The sequence below is a fragment of the Marmota flaviventris genome, chromosome 12, assembly GCF_047511675.1.
Source record: "Marmota flaviventris isolate mMarFla1 chromosome 12, mMarFla1.hap1, whole genome shotgun sequence".
NCBI classification, from domain to species: domain Eukaryota; kingdom Metazoa; phylum Chordata; class Mammalia; order Rodentia; family Sciuridae; genus Marmota; species Marmota flaviventris.
The window spans coordinates 103,771,471-103,788,270 of record NC_092509.1 but is presented as its reverse complement, the minus strand read 5'-3'; the positions used below and the strand labels follow the sequence as shown (position 1 = coordinate 103,788,270).

General features: G+C 41.4%; 1 protein-coding gene across 2 annotated transcripts in view; it reads left to right on the top strand.

The window, feature by feature from the left end:
- Dnm3 (dynamin 3) overlaps nucleotides 1–16,800 on the top strand; it is a 430,502-nt gene that overhangs the window by 104,806 nt on the left and 308,896 nt on the right. For both annotated transcript variants that reach the window (XM_027934994.3, XM_027934997.2), the window contains exons 3-4: nucleotides 1,215–1,364; nucleotides 2,491–2,694. In XM_027934994.3, the coding sequence (XP_027790795.1) occupies nucleotides 1,215–1,364; nucleotides 2,491–2,694 (354 nt within the window). The remainder of the gene's footprint in view (nucleotides 1–1,214; nucleotides 1,365–2,490; nucleotides 2,695–16,800) is intronic.

Here is a 16,800-nt window from a genome sequence, read left to right as displayed (position 1 = left end):
TAGGTCCACCTTGGGGGCCTGTGACCTTTCCAGTCCCCAGCAGCCACGTGGAGACCTGAGTGGTGACCGGGTGAGCAAGCGAAGGTGGGGAGAAGGTCCATGAGGAGATGAACTCGGGTGCCCAGGTGCAGGTTGGGCAGAAGACTGAGCAGTACCAGAGGGCGACGGCTGGGGGTGTAAGAGGAGAAAGCAGATCTCACACCAGCATGGAGCGTTTCCCAAGGAGAGTTCCCCACCGGGGACAGATGGCAGCAGACAGAGGCTGGATGCCGACCTGCCAGGGTTTGTGGGGGTTACTGGCACCCTCGAGTTCTCTCCGAGACTTGCCTGTCTCCCCTCGGCTCAGTACACCTCTGCCCTTCACTTCCCCTTGGCCCTGGAGGCTCATACCACCTTCCTGTCCCCACCTTTCCTGTCTTTAAAGTGCAGATTAGTGCTTATTTCATGCTGCCTGGGTTAACTTTTCCCCCTGTGAAACATCTGCAGTGCCTCAGTTAATGCCGAGCTCCTTGAAGACAGGGCTGCCTCTCGGGCCTGCCCCCCTATTGGCCTTGCCATCGAACATCTTCATGGGTGGAGACCGTTTTTGGTGAGGAAGGTACAAAGGCCACTGAGAGTCACTTCAGCTGACATCTTGGCCCAAGAGTTTGGTGTAGCAGTTCTTCACCTGGATACGAGAGGAACCAAAATATCCGTTAAACTTTGTTCCCTTGTCAAAACTGTAATCTTTTTTTTAAAAAAAAAATCTAATAGTAACTAGATTCCCCTTTTGAGTTGTGTTGTTTTTCACTTACCCGATATCTCAGGAAATTGGTCTGGAAACTGATAGTACGAGAGTTGAAATTTTAAAAAAGTAGTTTTCTATTAGTTATTTTAGGGTTTGTCCTTCTCGATATCTGATTTCTTAATTTGGTGCTGGTTTTTGTTTTGTCGTTGAGACAGCCACAGATATGCTGGATGGTTTAAGGGTTTATAATACTTGATTGCTTACCAAACATGAGCACATTCAGCAACCACAGCATGTGTACTATTTGATATTTCTAGAATCTTCTCTGTGATTTGATTGTTTGTCATGCAGTGTTCTCTCATGTATAATGACCAAGGAGACATTGAATATTTTGACTTGTAATTGAAGAGATATTTCCTTATAATTGTGGCCAAGAATGTATACTCTGAGGTTGGATTAATTTGTGGGTGCTTTTTTCTTTTTTTAGAATATGCTGAATTTCTACATTGCAAAGGAAAAAAGTTTATAGATTTTGATGAAGTTCGCCATGAAATTGAAGCAGAAACAGATCGAGTGACTGGAATGAATAAAGGCATTTCCCCCATACCCATTAATTTGCGAGTCTATTCTCCACATGGTAAGTAAGATGTTAAAATTTCAAATTCTTCTCCTCAAACAATTTTTACTGTGTTCATTCACATGCATTATTGGTGTAGAAGATGCACATAGTGCTGAGTTTCTAGGATTTCAGATGCTGCTGTAAAATGGTATGGCGCAGAGAGCTCAGAAGATTCATAGAGAGGCAAGGGGAGATGACCTTTTGAAGATCAAAACTCAGCTCAGTGTTTACACTTTTTATTTTCATGATGAAATTTCAGAATTTGAGAGGGGTATATGTGAAAATTTCCATTTTTCTTATCTTCAATGATTTCAAAAATCTTAGGAGCATGTGGCTGAGGCTTCCCCTGCTGATTTCCATGAGCTTTATGAATTTCTCTTTTCCTCCTGAGCAATCAGCTGTGATTTGTATCCCAGCTGTCAGCTTATAATGTGGGTAACGAGTTCACGGTACGTGATGGGAAATAGCCTCTGTCCTGACTAAACTCTGAGTGGGACAGATTTTCACTTCTCATTCTCTACCTAGCTCTGCTGCCTTTGGAGCAGAGCATGAATGACAGAAGCTCAGTTATGACTTCCCACGGGGACTCGGTGCCAGCACCCAGAGGACGATAGCCAGCTGGGGCTGGAGTCACGTTGCCACTGACGGCTCGCTTGCCCGGCCCGCTGGAGGCACGCAGGGCCCCATAGATGGCTGGCAGCTTCCCTGCAGGTGAAGAGGCTGACCTTCTGTGAAGAACATGGGAGGCTCTTGAGGGGAAGGGCCAGCCTCGCCCCGGGGGTTCCTGTACACGTGTAGGCCATGTGCCAGACTGGCAGACAGCACACGCATTATTGTTCAGTGTTTTAATTACAACCCCCTCGTTACACAGCTAGGCAGCGACAGCTCTCTGAGCAAACTGTCAGGCCTGCAGATCAGTGCCTTTCAAATGATGTGAAAATGATCATTTGGCAGAGCACAATCATACAAAAATAGAGAGAACTAGCAAAACCATTTTCCTTTCTGTGCTTTTCTTCCTGCACGCCTGGGCTGGAGTCATTCAGATGCACAGTGCAGAAAGCTGAGCTCAGCCCCAGGTGACTCTGCACCGTGGATGTCTGTCAGCACTGAAGCTGCACGCCCGACTCTTTCCCCTTCCCCACAGTGTTGAATCTAACCCTTATCGACCTGCCTGGAATAACGAAGGTGCCCGTGGGAGATCAGCCACCAGATATCGAGTATCAGATCAGAGAAATGATCATGCAGTTCATCACCAGGGAGAATTGCCTGGTTCTGGCCGTCACTCCAGCCAACACTGATCTGGCCAACTCAGACGCACTGAAGCTAGCTAAAGAAGTTGACCCCCAAGGTGAGTGTGTGACCTTCAGAGGACAGGGGTTATTTTAAGATGTCAGGAGCATGGGTGTATTTAAAGGTGACAAATTCTCGTGACTTGATTTCATTGTTGATAAAATTCAACATGATTAATGTTGGTAAGTCTTTTATATTTAGGCCACTAAAAGAAAAAATCAGCGGGGAATAGAGCAAAATTCCATATACATAAATGTGAGATAACTGAGATCTAAGAAAAGGAGCACTGCTAAGCCTCATGGACTATTTCTTTATAAAGTCAATGAAATAAACTTTTGCTATAGCAGAATTCAGGTACTCTACTTAGTTATGTAAGAGTTAACTGAAGGGCTGGGGGTTGTAGCTCAGTGGTAGAGTGCTTGCCTAGCTTGTTGAGAGCCAGTGGGTTTGATCTCAGCACTGCATACAATAAATAAATGAATAATATAAAAATAAAGGTCCATTGACCACTAAAAAAAAAAAAAAGTTGATTGAATATACTCTCAAAAAGGAGCCTTTCTGTGTTTTTTGTTTCTTTATATTTTTAAAAATGTCTTTTAATGCCTTGAAGATATTATTTAGCTTATAATCATTTCATATATATGGGGGTGGGGAGAGATGAGCATGATTTATCTGTCAGTGACACGTCAGAAACCAGAAAAGCCTCCTCCCCATGCAGAGACCCCAGTCATGGGCCTCATGGGTCTGTCTGGGGTAATTCTGGAGGGGCCCTCAGTGATTCCTTCTTTCAATATGGAAATGCATGCTCTCCAATTCACATTTTTACTTCGTAGAGTTCTTCAGACCCACTTTTCTTCTCTTTATTTGTAATTTTTGTATTGCATGTTGTAACTCTTAGATGAATTCTCTTTTTGTCTTGAGTTATTGATGTGTTTGCTTGCAATGCTGGGGATTGAACCCAGGGTCTTGCTCACGCTCGTTGGAGCTACATTCCTAGCCCTAATTTTCCATTTCTGATATAATTTTAAAAAGTGCCAACAGAATTTTAAAAACTATTTGTGAACGTGGCTTCAATTTTTTAAGATTGCATATGGGCCTCGGTTTCACAACTGCAGTGTCTTCTCTGAGATCTTAACGAGAGCTTTTGGTGGCTTCCCTTTTGTAATGCACATTGTTTCTGAGCTTATTCCTTACTGGTTGGTTGTTTTGCCTGCATCTTTGATGGTAAAGGCCTTTTTCCCAATGTTTGATGACCTTTCAGTGCTTGTTTATAGATGCAAGTAATGCCCTAAAAGCCCATGTATGTGTGTGTCTGGGGTTCACTGGCGAGTGGGCTTCCCCACGGGGTGATTGGGCTGGGACCTGGCTGTCTTGGCAGACTTCCTCAGCTGCTGTATTCTATGAATTTTTCTTCTTGAGCTTCTCTGGTAGAAGTCTGACGTCCAGTGTTCTTGGAGCCAAGAGGAAGAATGGATTTTGTGGGGGTAGGGAGGGGCAGTTCTTAGTCTTCAGTAGGTAGACTTTTAATTAACGTCATGATGGTGTCCCCGAACGTTTTCTTGAGTCTAAAGTTCCTGGGTCTGTCTGCTTCTAAGGGCAAATCGTCGGCACTCCATCAGAGTTGAAGAAGGGTAGCTGTATGGTAATGCAAGAGGGAGGAAAAGATTTGGAGATCTGAAGTGTCCTGTATGAGCCTTCCTCTGGTTCTCCCATTTTCTACCCTCTGCTCCCTGGCCTTGAAGCTCTAACTCTTTGGCTTTCCCAGAGTTCTGCAATGGAAATTGGTCAGTTTCTTCTTGGCTTCCTTTAGCATCCCTGAATTAGGGCTTGGGATAAACTCTCATTAAAAACTAGAGTCCATTAGAAAACTAGTAGCCACTAACCCCTGTCTCCACAGCCTCCATGTCTCTCAGAGGCCAAGCCACAGTTGCCTGAGATAATCCTTCCATCAGCAAATTCTAGTGAGCAGCACAGCCTCCATCCTGAAACGTCTGTGCTGAATTCAGATAAAGCTCCATGGAGGGACAAATGACATCACCCAGTCCTTGGGTTCTCCTTGGTTCTGCCTCCTTGGAACTGATCCTTTTCTCAGACTCTCCTCACAGGTGGCAAGATGTCTGCAGTAGCTCCTGCCTCGGATCCTCACAACTTGAAAGCTTGTAGAGGAAAATATGACAGAGAATCTTTTATTTGCATGAATTATGAATGTTGTAAGAAACACAAGCGACAATAGAATTGGCCCACTAATATACCTTGTAAAAATACCTGCAATTAATTCTTAAGATTGATTTAACATATCCTATTGTACTCCTTTTGTCTAATAGAGAATATTAATAGCCAGTGATTATACCTCATTCCTCAGGCTCTTCAAAAGAAGATTAAGTTGTAACTGAAAATAGTAGCTCTAGTGAGATCTAGCAGATCGTTAGGTGGGAGCAATTCATGTTGATGTAGGGAGTCATCAGTTTGCCAGAAGAGAACTGATGTGCACCGTCTCACCGCCAGTGTTTCCAAAGTGTTTTTGTAGCATATGTGAAACACAGCATTAGCTTTCAATCATGGACAGGTGCTCCACACATCTGCCTCCAGAAAGAAATATTAAATTCCACCCCCCGCATCATTATCTGGTTCATTTACAAGATGCCATTTAGAAATTTCCATGTGAATGTTCATGAATGTACCTAAAATTTACCTCATTTCTTGTGGATCATTAGAACTGCTCCTCTATCCAAAGCAATCCTCAGCAAGAAAAGTGAAGTAGAAGGCATCACAATATCAAACTTAGATTAGAACCCTATCTCTCACCCTATCCAAAACTCAACTCAGAGTGGATCAAGGGCCTAGGCATTAGACCAGAGACCCTGTGCTTGCTAGAAGAAAAAGTAGGCCCAGATCTCCATCATGTCAGCTTAGGAACTGAATTCCTCAACAAGACCTTAAAGCACAAGAAGTAAAATCAAGAATCAATAAATGGAATGGGCTCAAACTAAAAAGCTGCTTCATGGCAAAGGAAACAATCAAGAACATAAAGAGAGAGCCTACAGAACGGGAGAAAATATTTGCCACATGCACCTCAGGTATAGCATTAATCTCCAGGATACATAAAGAACTCAAAAAACTTCATACCATAAAAACAACCCAATCAATAAATGGGCAAAGGAACTGAATAGACACTTCACAGAAAAAATATGAATGGTTAACAAATATATGAAAAAATGTTCAATATCACTAGCAATTAGAGAAATGCAAATTAAAACCACACAGAGATTTCATCTCACTCCAGTCAGAATGGAGTTATTAAGAATGCAGACAACAATAAATGTTGGTGAGGCTGTGTGGAAAAAGGTACACTCATACATTACTGGAGGGACTGCAAATTGGTGCAATCAGTCTGGAGAGCATTATGGAGATCCCTCACAAAAATTGGAATGGAACCACCATTTGACCCAGCTATCCCACTCTTCGGCATATACTTAAAGGACTTAAGATCAGCATCCTATAGTGATGTGATCACATCAATGTTCAGAGCAGCTCAATTCACAATAGCTAAACTATGGAACCAACTTAGGTGCCCTTCAACAGATGAATGGATAAAGAAAATGTACATATACACAATGGAATATTCCTCAGTCTGAAATTATGGCATTTGCCAGTAAATGGTTGAAACTGGAGACTATCATGCTAAGTGAAATAAGCAAATCCCCAAAACCCAAAGGCCAAATGTTCTGTCTGTTTACGGTGCTGACTCACAGTAGGCATGGGGTGGGGGAGTGGTCGTTCACTGGATTGGACAGGGAGGAATGGAAGGAGATGGGAATGGGAAAGAGAGTAGAATGAATCAGACACCACTTTCCTACGTTCATACGTGAAACTCCACATCGTGTACAACCATAAGAATGGGAAGTTACACTCCACATGTGATGTGTGGATGAGGTGTCAGAATACATTCTACTGTCATGCGTGACTAAAAAGAAAAAGAACTGCTGTGTCATAGACGACCCTCGTTACCTAATTTTTTTCTTTTATACCACATAAAAAGAATCTGCTCTCAGGATTACCATTTAAGTTTTGGAAGAATATTTTGGCAGAAGCACAGAAACATCTAGTGCCACCTCCCTGTCTACCACCCCTGGATGGAGATGGCTAAGGACAAACACCTGCCTGAGGGCTCCCGTCAAGCCAGATTCTCTGGTTGGTTACTGAAAGTTCCTTGCTAATCCTAAGGGTTAGGATTTGTTTTTGAATCTGTTTCAATTCTAAAACCCGAGAACCCCCAAAACTACCTGAAGCATTTCCAGGGGGATCTGTCCTGAGGCTTCAGCTGGTCCTGGGTGTCACTGAGGATCTGAAAGAAACACTGCTTATGCGCATGGGGCTCGCATTGTGCGCTGTCTTCAGTGGTGATAAAAAAACAAACTAGGGAAAACAAGGAGATAGGGTATATAGGGATATGGCGTTTTGGGTGGACAAGCAAATACATTCATGTACCCTCTTGTATTTCCCTAGATATTCTGTGAATAGGTCTCCCACGTCTGATTTGAAAGTCTAGTTCTCCTTATACTTTTAGTTTTGATTATTAAAAAAAAAAAAAAAAGAGTGGCATCAACTTTGATTGTTTAGGAATGTCTTGCTTAATTCTACATATTTATGAATTTCCTGAATTCCCTTCTGTTACTGATTTCTAATTTCATTCCATTGGGGTTGGAGAACATTCTTTGCGTTATTTCAATGCTTTTCAATTTATAATTCTTATGGCAAGATTGTAACAAATCACCAAGTCCATCTTAAAGCAAGAGACAGAACATTCATTCACCAGCTGGCGGGCCAGGGGGCAGGCTGCAAGTATACACCCTTCAACTCCCTCCAGGGGTCTGAGTACATCTTTTATACCATAAGTAAAGCATGTCAGTACATTAATTATAAATGGCTGTTGCTATAATTCAAAACCATAAACAAACATCATGAGATCTAAAATCATAAGCGTCAGGGCAAGTGGGTCAAAATGACCCTAGTTGAGTACAATGTAAGGAACGGTTATTAACATCTAGATAATCAATCTCTGACAGGGTACATTGCCCAAGGAAAATGGCAGCCAAAAAGAGAACAATTTTACATTGTATAAGAATTGCCATTTTGAATGGCGATATTACCAAAAGTTCTCTATAGGTTTAATGCAATGCCAATCAAAATCCCAACGGCATTTCTTGTAGAAATGGATAAAGCAATCATGAAATTCATATGGAAAAATAAAAGACCCAGAATAGCAAAAGCAATTCTAAGCAGGAAGTGCGAATCAGGCGGTATAGCGATACCAGACTTAAATCTATATTATAGAGCAATAGTAACAAAAACAGCATGGTACTGGTACCAAAACAGGAGGGTGGACCAATGGTACAGAATAGAGGACACAGAGACTAATCCACAAAGCTACAACTATCTTATATTTGATAAAGGAGCTAAAAGCATGCAATGGAGGGAGGATAGCATCTTCAACAAATGGTGCTGGGAAAACTGGAAATCCATATGCAACAAAATGAAACTGAATCCCCTCCTCTCACCATGCACAAAAGTTAACTCAAAGTGGATCAAGGAGCTAGATATCAAATCAGAGACTCTGCGTCTGATAGAAGAAAAAGTTGGCGCCGATCTACATATTGTGGGGTCGGGCTCCAAATTCCTTAATAGGACACCCATAGCACAAAAGTTGATAACAAGAATCAACAAATGGGACTTACTTAAACTGAAAAGTTTTCTCTCAGCAAGAGAAACAATAAAAGAGGTAAATAGGGAGCCTACATCATGGGAACAAATTTTTACTCCTCACACTTCAGATAGAGCCCTAATATCCAGAGTATACAAAGAACTCAAAAAATTAAACAATAAGAAAACAAATAACCCAATCAACAAATGGGCCAAAGACCTGAACAGACACTTCTCAGAGGAGGACATACAATCAATCAACAAATACATGAAAAAATGCTCACCATCTCTAGCAGTCAGAGAAATGCAAATCAAAACCACCCTAAGATACCATCTCACTCCAGTAAGATTGGCAGCCATTATGAAGTCAAACAACAACAAGTGCTGGAGAGGATGTGGGGAAAAGGGTACTCTTGTACATTGCTGGTGGGACTGCAAACTGGTGCGGCCAATCTGGAAAGCAGTATGGAGATTCCTGGGAAAGCTGGGAATGGAACCACCATTTGACCCAGCTATTGCCCTTCTTGGACTATTCCCTGAAGACCTTAAAAGAGCGTACTACAGGGATACTGCTACATCGATGTTCATAGCAGCACAATTCACAATTGCTAGACTGTGGAACCAACCCAGATGCCCTTCAATAGATGAATGGATAAAAAAAATGTGGCATTTATACACCATGGAGTATTATGCAGCACTAAAAAATGACAAAATCATAGAATTTGCAGGGAAATGGATGGCACTAGAGCAGATTATGCTTAGTGAAGCTAGCCAATCCCTAAAAAACAAATACCAAATGTCTTCTTTGATATAATGAGAGCAACTAAGAACAGAACAGGGAGGAAGAGCAGGAAGAAAAGATTAACATTAAACAGATACATGAGGTGGGATGGAAAGGGAGAGAAAAGGGAAATTGCATGGTAATGGAGGGAGACCCTCATTGTTATACAAAATTACATATAAGAGGTTGTGAGGGGAATGGGAAAATAAACAAGGAGAGAAGTGAATTACAGTGGATGGGGTAGAGAGAGAAGATGGGAGGGGAGGGAGGGGGGATAGTAGAGGATAGGAAAGGTAGCAGAATACAACAGTTACTAATAGGGCATTATGTAAAAATGTGGATGTGTAACCGATGTGATTCTGCAATCTGTATTTGGGGTAAAATTGGGAGTTCATAACCAACTTGAATCTAATGTATGAAATATGATATGTCAATAGCTTTATAATGTTTTGAACAACCAATAAAAAAAAAAATTAAAAAAAAATAAAACTGGTAAAAAAAAAAAAAAAGAATTGCCATTTTGAGTCACCAAACATGCTGTGCTAAGCAACTGTTGATGGGCACAGAGGTGGGGTGCTCCCATAGGAGAAGCATTTCTTACAGGATGTGGAGTCCCAGGGCAAAATGGAGTCTGTTTGGTCATTGCCCATATAGCCTGGCCCATAATATTGAGATCTATTCTTGGGAATAACAAATGGTTTATTCTAGAGAATGTTCCATGTCAATTTGAGAACACTGTATTCTGCTGCAGTTGGTAGTGTGTTCTGTAGATGTTTGTAAAGCTGGTTTATAGTTGTTGTTCAGATCTTCTATATCCTTGTTCATGCTTAATATGGCTAGTCTATCTCTCACTGGAAATGGGGTATTGAAATCCCCAACTATTATTGATGAATTATCTGTTTCTCCCCTTAGTTAGGCCAGTTTTTGTGTGTTTTGGTGCTCTGTTTTTAGGTGCATTTGTATTTATAGTTGTTTATTATTTCTTCTTGATGGATTGAGTTTTTTGTCATTATTTTTTATCATTATCTTTGTCTCTAGAAGTCAATATTTTTGCTTAGAGAGTACTTTGTCTGATATTGGTATTTACTCCAGCTTTCATTTGGTTACATTATGTGTGTGTGTGTGTGTGGGGAGGGGGGTAATTGCTCTAGGATTACAGCTAACAATTTATAACAACCTGGTTTGGATCAAGGTCCACTTAATTTCAATAGTACACCAAAGTCTGCTCTGACAGATCTCCGTTCCCCTTTCCTATGAGCTGTCATTGTCTTGCAAGTTGTGTGTTTGTATGGTACACAACCCTCCACACAGATCATAATCACTGCCTTATGTGGTTGTCTTTTAAATCCATATGAGAAAAAGTGACAGGCAAACAACAGTTTGTGCAGTTACCGTTACCAGTGCTATTTCTTTCCTTTTGTGGATTTGAGTTGCCATCTCGGGTCTTCTCCCCTCTGCCAGGACACTCTCTCGTGTTTCCTGTGGCCAGTTCTGCTATTAAGGGATTCTCTGTTTTTGTTTATCTGGGAATGTCTCTATTTCTCCTTAATTTTTGAAACAGGATTCTTGGGTGGCAGTGTGTTTCTTTCTCACTTTGTGCATGTCTCCCTCTGTCCTCTCTCCTCTGTGCTTGAGTGGCTGCTGTCACCGCGGAGGAGCCCTTGAACACCAAGACTCTTTTCTCAGTGTTTTCATGATACTCTTTTCTTGGCCGTTGGACGGTTTGATTTTTTTGTTGAGTTTATCCTACTTGGAGTTTCCTGAGTTTGTTGAGTGTGTAGATTTAATGCTTTTCATCAAATTTGGGAAAATTTAAACCATTATCTCTTCAACTATTTTTTCCTTTTTCTTTGTTTGTTAGACTCCCGCTATGGGTATGTTGGGATACCGGATGGGTCTGCAGGTCTCTGAGGCTCTGTTTAATGTTCTTCATTCCATTTTCTCTCTTCTCCTCAGACTGGGAAGAACACTTTCATCTGACCTATCTTCAAGTTTGCTGATTCTTTCTGCCTGCTCACATCTGCTGTTGAATCTTTGCAGTAATTTTTTACATTTCAATTATTTAAATTTCATATCTAGAGTTAAAGAAATTCTGCCAGGGTTTCAGTTGAGTAGTAGAGCACTTGCCTGTCACGTGCTAGGCCCTGCGTTTGATCCCCAGGACCATACATGAACAAATTTCTATATATTCAACATTTGGCAAAATATTATTCTCATACTTTCTTTTAGTTCTTTAGATATAAATTCCCTTCATTCTTTGAACATTTTAAAAATAGCCTCGTCTACAAATTTTAATGCCTTGGCTTCTTCAGGGATAATGTCTGTGGATTGCTTATTTTCTTTGTGTTTGGGTGGTAATTTCTTCACATGTCTTGTAATTTTTTTTGTGGAGAATGAGACATTTAAGCAATGTAACATGTCAACACTAGAAATCAGATTCTGTTCCCCCCAACAAAGTTTGTTTTGCTACTGTTTATAGTTGCCACTACTATTGGATTAGTAGTTTTCCTGATCCAATTCTATAAAGTCTGTATTCTCTGTTGTGTCACTAAGGTGTTTGCTCAGTTTTCTTAATGGTTGGTTAACAACTAGACAGATTTCCTTCAATACCAGAGCGTTTTAATCTCCCAGCATTAACTTAGTCTCCCAGTGCATTTGGGTCATGGCTTCTATGCTCAGGTCAGGCAGGTGATCTGCAATTCTGCCTTAAGCTTCACTTTTTGTGTATGTTGAACCTTGGGGTTATCCAGAGGTGGAAATCTGGGGCTCTCCCTGATCTTTTCTGAGAGTATACAAAGCTCGGAATGTGGGTTTTAAGATCCCAGATTGGGACTGCAAATTGGTGCAGCCAATATGGAAAGCAGTATGGAGATTCCTTGGAAAACTGGGAATGGAGCCACCATTTGACCCAGCTATCTCTCTCCTGATCTATACCCAAAGGACTTAAAAACAGCATATTACAGGGACACAGCCACATCAATGTTTATAGCAGCACAATTCACGATAGCTAAACTGTGGAACCAACCTAGATGCCCTTCGGTAGATAAATGAATAAAAAACATGTAGCATATATACACAATGAAATGTTACTCAGCAATAAAAGAGAATAAAATTATGGCATTTCCAGGTAAATGGATGGAGTTAGAGAAGATAAAGCTAAGTGAAGTTAGCCAATCCCAAAAAACCAAATACAAATACCAAATGTTTTCTCTGATATAAGGAGGCTGATTCATAGTGCAGTAGGGAGGGGGAGCATGGGAAGATTAGACAAACTGTAGATAGGGCAGAGGGGTGGTAGGGGAAGGGAGGGGGCATGGGGTTAGCAATGATGGTGGAATGTGATGGACATCATTTTCCAAAGTACATGTATGAAGACATGAATTGTTGTGAATATACTTTGTATACAACCAGAGATATGAAAAATTGTGCTCTATATGTGTAATATGAATTATAATGCATTCTGCTATCATATATAAATAAAAAGTTAATTAAAAAGATTCTGGATTTTACATACATACAAAATTTTGAAAGGTTCTTGTGGTTAGTCCCAAGCTTTTCTTTTTAAGTTTTATTTTAGTTAACTTCTGTTTTTGTCTTAATTGTTCTCATTGCCTGAGGTAGCAGCAATGTTAAACAATTGCCACTGATTGTTTCTGACAAATGCTTTCTCCAGAATGAGGCTATTCATACCAAGTCAGTTCTGTCAGATCAAATCAAGAAAAGCTCTCGTGAATAGGGGCTTTTAGGAAACTACTTGACAGGTAAAATAATTCTCTGGAAATGGTAGTTTTGGTGTTCCCCAACCTCATCCTATCCTCTTCGAGTGTTGCTAGGTTGATGGCTTTCACCACGATTGTGGGGTTTTTAGTTTTTGAGACTACTGTGGAGCTGGGGGATGGAAATAGGGCAAATTCAAACACCATATAACTTATTGTCCCAAGTTTTTCTTGGAAAAATTCCCTTAAGATCATTGCAAGCTTTGGTTAGTTCCACAGCTCTGAAAAAGTTGATTTTGACTATTTTTTGCCAGTGTTCTTTCTTAAATGCCTTTATGGAGAAGAGACTTCTAGGTGCTTATTATAGCATGATCACTGATGTTTCTCATTCTGATCTCACACCATTGTAATAACCAGGGACTTTCCATGTGGAAGTCACTTGAATCGGGATGGTGAGGGCAGTCTGGTTGTGACATCTGTTACCCTGTTGGTCTTCAGGATTGATTTGACTGGCTATGTAAGTGGCTCTTTTCACCTTGTCATGTACATTTTTCCTGAAGTATTGCCCTTGGCTAAAGAACATGACCTATTTAGATCACAGAGGGCTACTCTTTATTTAAGGGATCTGAATTAGAATCTTATATCCAAGGTACATAATTATACAGTTTTCTGAGGGGTAGTCTGTTTTAGGCAGTAGCTACTTTATACTAAATTAAGCCTATTTGAAATAGGCAGCCCATTTTTACCAAAGCAGGACTGGGAGGAAGTTTATGTTGATAAGTTAATTACAAACATTGTGCATAATGATTCAAACACTATTACTATTATGTTAGGATATATTCATTTATGTTTTATATTAAAATTAGTTTCATGATGAAACTACTTTTCCAGTACATGTACAATGTTTCAACCTTAAGGCTAGACAAGGCTCAAGCTTCTGTATCATTTGTGAAGATTGTTTTTACTGATAAATGAAGATTTCTAGTAAAGTGTCAATGGCTATACCATTGAAAGTCAAACATCAAGTCATCAGAACTGTATAATGTTTTACAGATATTTTTCTCTATATCGTGATTTATTTCAAAATGCTCTCACACAATCTGGCTTCAGTTTCGCCACAATACTGGAGGTTGTTTTGGGGTGGGAAGTTTACCCAGATGATATATATACAGAACATGCCTGCAAACACAGTGGGTATGGTAGTGTTATCCTTGGGGCTAGGAATGCATGTCCAGAGACTCCTCCACCAATAAGAACACAAGTTACCCTGACCTGGGTCCTATCAGGATGAAAAGGGGACCCTTGTGACCTGTATGCAGACCAAAGATTCCAAGATTTAGAAAAATGGGATAATTAATAGCAAAGGCCACTGAACATAAAATCTGTAAAAAAAAAAAAACAAGTCCCAATGAGAACCAGTCAGTAGGGGCCAGGTGACCAAGAGTTACCTTTAGATCTTAAGCATGTCATTTAACTCTCATTGTATTTGTAAATTTTCTCCTCCTGTGGGTTGTGTTTGGGTGCCTCTGGGTAAAATCATGCTCAGTAGAGGCTTGAAATCTGGTGTGATCCTACTGTCTATCCAAAGTTAAGAGGTAGTACCTGGATGGGACTCTCTAGAAACTTCCCCCAAACCCCAATAAACCCTGGGACAAAAGGAGTGCAGGGCCAATCTCCTCTTTGAGATGAGACACTCTCTTCCTTGAGTATTTTTCTCTCTCCTCTAACAAACTTTGTGGTACTTTTACTATATTTTGTGTCTTTCTCGAATTCTTCTCTCATAAGGACACAGGAGCCAAGAGACATAATACAAACCCTGGTAATGGTAGCCCATCCCCTCCCCATCCAGTGCTCTTGCTGTGTCAGCAGGCCCCTCCTCTGATTTAGATGAAAGAATACAGGCTTGGGAGGCACATATTTTCCATCCTGGTTGTGTGTCAACTTCTTTGAGCCTTATTACCTCATCTCTAAAAGTAAGTGAAATTGTAGTAAAACTTACTAATTAACCTGTATTCATTAAATAAGATAAATCTTTACAAATATAAGAATAAAGATAACTCTAATTATAACTGGCAAATGCTAGCAATTATTTTCCTCTTGAAAATATTCAAAGGGAATTCTACGAGGTTATATTTTATTTATTATACGTAATTCATAGTTTGCTAAACTTGTGTTTAAAATAATCAGTAACATTCTGTAATCCAAATTCCTGCCCACGCCAATTCAAATTAATAAGACTTGATAACATTTGCAAGTAGAACTGTAATGGAATTGTTTTGAATGTTTTAATAACGCATCATAAAAATTAAAATGATTTCAGAGTCACCTGCAAATTGTAGATTAACTGCCTCAGGTGGGTTGGGACTGGGGTAGGCTGGAAGGAAGTGTCCTTATCTTGGCTTGATGTGCTTCAGGGCTTGGGCCAGTGGCTGGTCAGAGGTTGGGAGTGAGGGAGGCCTAGTTTTTTCACCATGGTGATGGCGTTGGGGGCTTTGTCAAAGAAGAAGTCCTGCAGCTATTTAGAATTCACACTCCTATACATGAACAATTCAGCTACTCCCTTTGTGAGCCAGCTCATTAATTTGCTGTTCAACACACATTTATCAGGCATTTGTTGAACCAGCAAAATGTTCGTGGTCAGTAACATAAATTCCGTGTGGTGAACCACCGAGGAAGACCCTAGGTTAAGTGGGAGCTCAGTACATGTTTGGTTATTTTCTTGACAATTCACGACTGAAAACATCAGCTCTTTGTTTAGATGTCATCTTTTCTTACGTGGGGGTCCATGGAAGACCCCAGAAGATCAGCTTTATAAGATGGACATTTTCATTTCATTCTGCCACGAGGGGGGAGGCAGAGCCAGGTCGTGTGGAGTCTCCCAGGTCATGACAGAGGCTTGTCCTTTGTTCAAAGTGGGATGCGACGCTTCAGAAGGGTTCTGCGTGCAGAGAGACGAGACCTGACTTAGGTTTTCACAGGAGGACGCCACTGAGGAGAGACATAAGTAGAAGCAAGGAGACCCACAGGTGGTTCCACCAGAGAGGCCCTGTGGGGACAGGGACATGTTCTGACTGAGCGTAAAGCTGTGAGGGAGGTGTCGGGCTCAGGGTGTTTTGAGAGAGGAGCTGACGAAGTGTGATGCTGAGGGTCTGAACTAGAGGAACAGGCTACGTGGTGATGTCCATAACTGCCATTTGGAATAGTGGGAGAAGCAAATGCTTAGCAGGGATCATGAGTTCTATTTTAAAGAGGTAAAACTTGAGATGCTTGTTAAGCACCTGAATGGTGGTGTTAGATATGAGACTGGAGTCCAGGGGAGAGTTTCAGGCTGGAGTTTTGAATCTGGGTGCTGTCAGTCTTCAGTGGTGTAGCCAGAAGAATTGTATTTCCTGCAAAGATAAGTCTGAGGCCTCCGCCCTGCCTCCTGTACCTGTGAATATGTCCTTATTTGGAAATTGTGTCTTTGCACATGGAATTAAGGGTCTTGAGATGAGGCGATCTTGGGTTGGAGGGGGCCCTGGAATCCAATGACTATATCTTTGATGGGAGAAGGGGGAGGGCTCATGAGGCCCAGAGGGACGTGGAGGAAGGCCATGTGAAGACGGGGGAGAGACTGGAGTCGGGATGCCACAGAGCAGAGCGCCAGGAGCACCAGAACTTGGAAGAGACGGGAAGGACCTCCCCAGAGCCCTTGGGGGGAGCCAGGGGGCACTGCTGACACCGTGGGTATAGACATCTGGCTTCTGAAGCTGCAAGACAACTAATTCCTGGTGCTTTAAGCCACCAGTTTGTTACACTAGCCCTAAGGAATGGATTCAGGTGGTATCCACAGTCTTGAGTTCAAGTTGCCTAGGAGATGGGTGTGGGTAGGAAAGAGAAGGCGGCCGAGAAGGAGGCTGGGGACCATCCAGGGAGTAGGAGGAGAGAAAGCAGGAGGGGATGGAGAAGCAGGGGAGACCAGGCGAGG